We start from the raw sequence: 4,849 nt of genomic DNA, 5'->3' as shown, positions 1-4,849 counted from the left end.
GATGAGTATGCTTTTCTTGAACCATTTAAATATATATATAAATAATAAGCATACAATTCCTGATAATTTCAGTGAGAAAAATTCTTTATTTAAAATAGCCTATATATTTTTACTAGATCAAATAAAATACTCTATAAATGAGAACTGTAAATTCAATATACCAAACTCAGTAATACCAGTCAGGAGTTCTCTACCAATCCTCATTTAATAAAGTTTAAACGAATTAGCCTAGAATTATGAGAATATGTGCCTTTGCTTAGGCAAAGCAGTGCCACATCTTCTGGATATAATAGTGTCATGCTAGTAAGAGAAATTCTATAATGCTTAAGACAGCAAAGAAACAGTGAATCAAATGCTGAGACCCTTAGACCATTGCTTTGATATTATTAATAGTATTTCTAAATCACAGAGACAATTGACACGTTTTATTTCAACAAGATATTGAAAGCAAGAAGGGGACCTACACTATTTCTAGCCACTTGCGTTTATTAGTATGTGCTTAGCACTTTTAATGCCTTTGCTGCAGAAGGGTAATAAGTGTTTTAGCAAAAAGGTACACTGTGGGGACAAAGCTGGGAAGCTTGTGCATACAGAAAGTAGCTAATCTCTTAGAGCTGTCAGGGCTCTGGGAAATGCCAAGTATCATGCATCATCTCGGGCTCCTGGGCTTTGTTTCCTGGCATGGATGTTTGCAGAGAATTTGGGGCCATTGTGGTATCCATGGTTGCTTCTTCCTGGAAATCCATGGATGTGGTCATGTCAGCACCATAGGTCCCATAAATATCAGCTAATTCAGGTGTCATCAGTGGGTCAGCAGCTGCTGGGGTGATGCTGAGGGCACCCTTCCTCTTCCCTGAAGGGCTTCTTGGCAGGGTGGAAACATCATCCTTAGGGACAGCAAGGAGCCCTGCGTGGGCAGCAGGTTCTAGGTCTGGAAAGACAGCTGGGTTTTCTGGATTGTCTGGGTTGGCCTCTGGCATAGGGGAGCCTTGTGCACCTCCTTCTCCCTCAGGGCCTTTGGTTGCAGCCACTGGTGAGTCAAATTCCAGAGTGAAGTCACCGCCCATAGCTGGGTTGTGAGGCATTCCGTCAAAGCTGGGCCTCATGCCTTCAAATCCTGGAAACATGGCTCCATAGCCCATTGGGCCTCCTCTCCCTCCCTGGAAAAAAGACATTCATCAAAGATACCATTATCACATGCTATTAACTATACCATGCAACTATACCTGGTCACATTCACCAAGGATCTCTAAAAAACTGGTAGAGAACAGGAAGTTGGCTGATAGCTTTGTGTGTGCTAATTTCTCACTAAACTGGCTTTGAAACATAATGAAGAGGATTCTGCACTTATCTGGGTAGGGGAAGGCCACTTCCACAAAAGAGAGATAGCAGAGCAGAAGCAAGACTTGAGGCAAAGTGAGTTTGAATTTAATTTTAAGAAAACAAGCAATTACAATGGGTACTACCATCATAAAACAATTAAGAACTGAAAGTCATAACTGCATTTGTTAAGGGAGAATACTGTTAATGGCATTTTTCAGTGTCCCCCAGATAAAGTTCCATGTAAGTTTTTTTTTCTTTTAGGGATATCATTATGTAGCTGATCTAGAACTCCTAGACTCAGATGATCTTCCTGCCTCAGCCTCCCTAGCAGCTGGGATTACAGGGGTGAGACTCTGTGTGCAGCTAAGACTTTTATTTTCTTAAAGCACAAAGTTTAAGAAAAAAGTTTGACTTCCCTGGAGTAACTAAAATATTTTCTTTCTGTGGACAGATAGAATTCCAGAACTGACCATGTTTCTTTCTTTACCTTTGCTGCCAGAAATATGAGGTCCAAAATCTTAGGCTGTTTGTAGCAATTGAGCAGGATTGTGTGACTTGCATATTATATTCTGATTTCCTTGAAATTATAACTCATTTTAAATCCTACCTTCAATTTTTGGTTATATTTATTGTGTGTTTTTCATAAACTCTGAAAAATCTTTTGGGAATGAGGCAGAATAGAAATAATTGATATTATATGATGGCAATTAATACCGACTTGAATTTTGAATTTCCAGCCACTTATATTGGTGTTATGTAGATATAATATTCTTTCCTTCTACTTTCTCCTGACTCTTCATTCTCTAAGTCTCAGCTTTCACATAATCTCCTCCAGGGATGATGCTGTGAATCCCTGGGCTGGGCTAGCTGCCCTTCCTCTCTCTGACTCTCACTAATAAAGCTGTTATTACTTTTATCCCATGATTTTGACATTAGATATCTGTCTTTGTACCTATCCTTTCCATTCATTAGATTATAAACTCCTTGAAAACAAGAATTTTTTTTTTTTTTTTTTTTTGAGACAGGGTCTCACTCTGTTGCCCAGGCTGGAGTGGGTACAATCTTGGCTCATTGCAACCTCCGCCTCCCAGGTTCGAGCGGTTCTCCTGCCTCAGCCTTCCGAGTAGCTGGGACTACAGGCTCGCATCACTACACCAGGCTGATTTTTGTATTTTTAGTAGAGACGGGGTTTTACCATGTTGGCCAGGCTGGCCTCAAACTCCTGACCTCAGGTGATCCACCCATCTCAACCTCCCAAAGTGTTGGGATTATAGGCGTGAGCCACTGTGCCCAGACAAAACCAAGAATCTTGTCTTGTTTATATCATTTTCCTATGTGGGTGGCACACAGAAGGCACTCAAAAATACTGAGATGTAAGTTTTTTTTTCACAGATAATATGTGTGTGTTTATTAACTCCATAGGATCTGCAGTTGACAATGATTTGTTAATTAGTATCGCTTTGTTTTGTCTTGCCTTGTGCTCTAACAGATGCAACAGATAAAAAAATCTCTTAGGAAAAAAGTCAAGCTGTATGCTTTATTAGATCTCAAATCTGAAACTTGCATGAATAATAACATAATAGGAGTATACTCTCATTGACAATGCACATTGCCATTTATAATAATCACATTTTAAACTTGGTTGATTTTCTTTTGCTTTTTGGTCTTTCAATTTTGAGGTCTGAATTACTTGTAATGCTGTGAATTTGATCTTTTGAGGGGTTAAATGGTCTCAGAAAGAATAAGAGTTCTGTATGAACCACACGTATCCTTTTGGTTTGAAGTGTTTATTGTTCAATGACAGCCATTCAAGGGGTGGTTTGTCCTCTGCTCATCCACAAGCAATAGGGCAAAACTCTATGCTCAAGAATAGTCATCACCCAGAAATGAAAGATTATATAAGAACTATGATGAAATCTTTTGGATATTGCTTCAGAATTAAGCTTTGTTTTTGGAGTGGAAAAATCTGAGTCACATGCTCATTTGGCTACATTCATGGCAGACATCTCGCAGTCAGCCATAAGTGACTGTTCTTCCCTGGCTACTATTTTAAGAAGAGTTAGAAGATATTACTCACTGCCATTTCTTCTGAACTCATGATGCCAAGTCTGGCAGGGGCATTCTGTTCAAAAAGAAATATTGCATCAAATTACGAATCAGCTACCTTCTTATCTACTCAAGACAAAGTTAAAATTATTTAGTTTTCACTTAAACGTTAATATTAATACTATGTCCAGAGGCAGAGCAAAGTGGAGAGGTGAGTCATTATGGAATAAATGTAGCCAGCTTGGATAATTCAGATCTAAAATTTATTTTTTCTTTAATACCCGTGCGTGTGTGTGTGTGTGTGTGTGTGTGTGTGTGTGTGTATCTGGCCAGGATTATCCAAATAGGAAATGTGCCACCTGACTAATGTAGGCATTCAGAGAATGTTTATTTGGAATCTCTTGTGTGACACCTAGATTTTATAATTTTAGCTCTTAAGATAACATTTAATTAAAAACAATACTTTCTATAGAATACGGACTTACCAATTGATTTGCTCCAAAAGGCACGTAAAACATTCCTGGATGAAGCTAAATAAAATACAATTATTATCACAAAGTGCATTTTCCAATGGAAAAACTTTTAAGTAAGTTGCAAACAGAGATGTGGTATAAAAAAAAAACTTACCGGAGATTGTTTATTTTGTGGCATTGGTCCCCGAGAAATCAAACGGGCTATTTGGAAAATCTTTAAATGATGGAAAACAAAATAAATAAATCACATAGGCAAAATCCCCATTATGGTAATTTCTGAGCTATATGAAACACATTTTCAGATGGATTAGTATAGGAAATAAGTATTTAATATTTAAAAAAGCAAAGGAACCCATTATATTTCATATTTGTGAATAAATGGGACAATGAAAAAATTCACTCTTCTTCTTCTTTTTTTTTTTTTTTTTTTTTTTTTTTTGAGACGGAGTTTCTCTCTTGTTACCCAGGCTGGAGTGCAATGGCGCGATCTCAGCTCACCGCAACCTCCGCCTCCTGAGTTCAGGCAATTCTCCTGCCTCAGCCTCCTGAGCAGCTGGGACTACAGGCACGCACCACCATGCCCAGCTAATTTTTTGTATTTTTAGTAGAGACGGGGTTTCACCATGTTGACCAGGATGGTCTCGATCTCTTGACCTCGTGATCCACCCGCCTCGGCCTCCCAAAGTGCTGGGATTACAGGCTTGAGCCACCGCACCCGGCCCCACTCTTCTTCTTTGAAATATAGAACAGCTTTTGCAAGGAAGTGTCTTGTTGAGATCTGTACTTACAGATGGACCCTGTGGATCAGCAAAATCCAATCCTGGGAGCTGTATCACAGATAAATATTAAAACTATCAGTCAAAAAATGAACAAAAAGATAAGTGCAAATAAAAAATAGAAAAACTGAACAAATAATAAAAAAATAGAAGTGCCTCATTGAGATCTGTACTTACTGATGGGCCTTGTGGATCAGCAAAATCCGTTCTTGGGAGCTATATTATAGATAA

General features: G+C 38.6%; 1 protein-coding gene across 1 annotated transcript in view; it reads right to left on the bottom strand.

The window, feature by feature from the left end:
* Positions 1 to 468: 468 nt before the first annotated feature.
* Positions 469 to 4,849, bottom strand: part of AMBN (ameloblastin) — a 14,512-nt gene continuing 10,131 nt past the window's right edge. The window contains exons 8-13 of the mRNA XM_032259335.1: positions 4,796 to 4,834; positions 4,631 to 4,669; positions 3,997 to 4,056; positions 3,855 to 3,899; positions 3,401 to 3,445; positions 469 to 1,160 (exon numbers count right to left, since the gene is read on the bottom strand). Of these exons, the coding sequence (XP_032115226.1) occupies positions 618 to 1,160; positions 3,401 to 3,445; positions 3,855 to 3,899; positions 3,997 to 4,056; positions 4,631 to 4,669; positions 4,796 to 4,834 (771 nt within the window). The 3' untranslated portion in view covers positions 469 to 617. The remainder of the gene's footprint in view (positions 1,161 to 3,400; positions 3,446 to 3,854; positions 3,900 to 3,996; positions 4,057 to 4,630; positions 4,670 to 4,795; positions 4,835 to 4,849) is intronic.

This window comes from Sapajus apella, unplaced genomic scaffold, assembly GCF_009761245.1.
Source record: "Sapajus apella isolate SASKATOON/1434 unplaced genomic scaffold, GSC_monkey_1.0 scaffold108, whole genome shotgun sequence".
Taxonomy (NCBI): domain Eukaryota; kingdom Metazoa; phylum Chordata; class Mammalia; order Primates; family Cebidae; genus Sapajus; species Sapajus apella.
The sequence above is the reverse complement of the archived record's forward strand: the minus strand, read 5'-3'. Positions and strand labels throughout refer to the sequence as shown.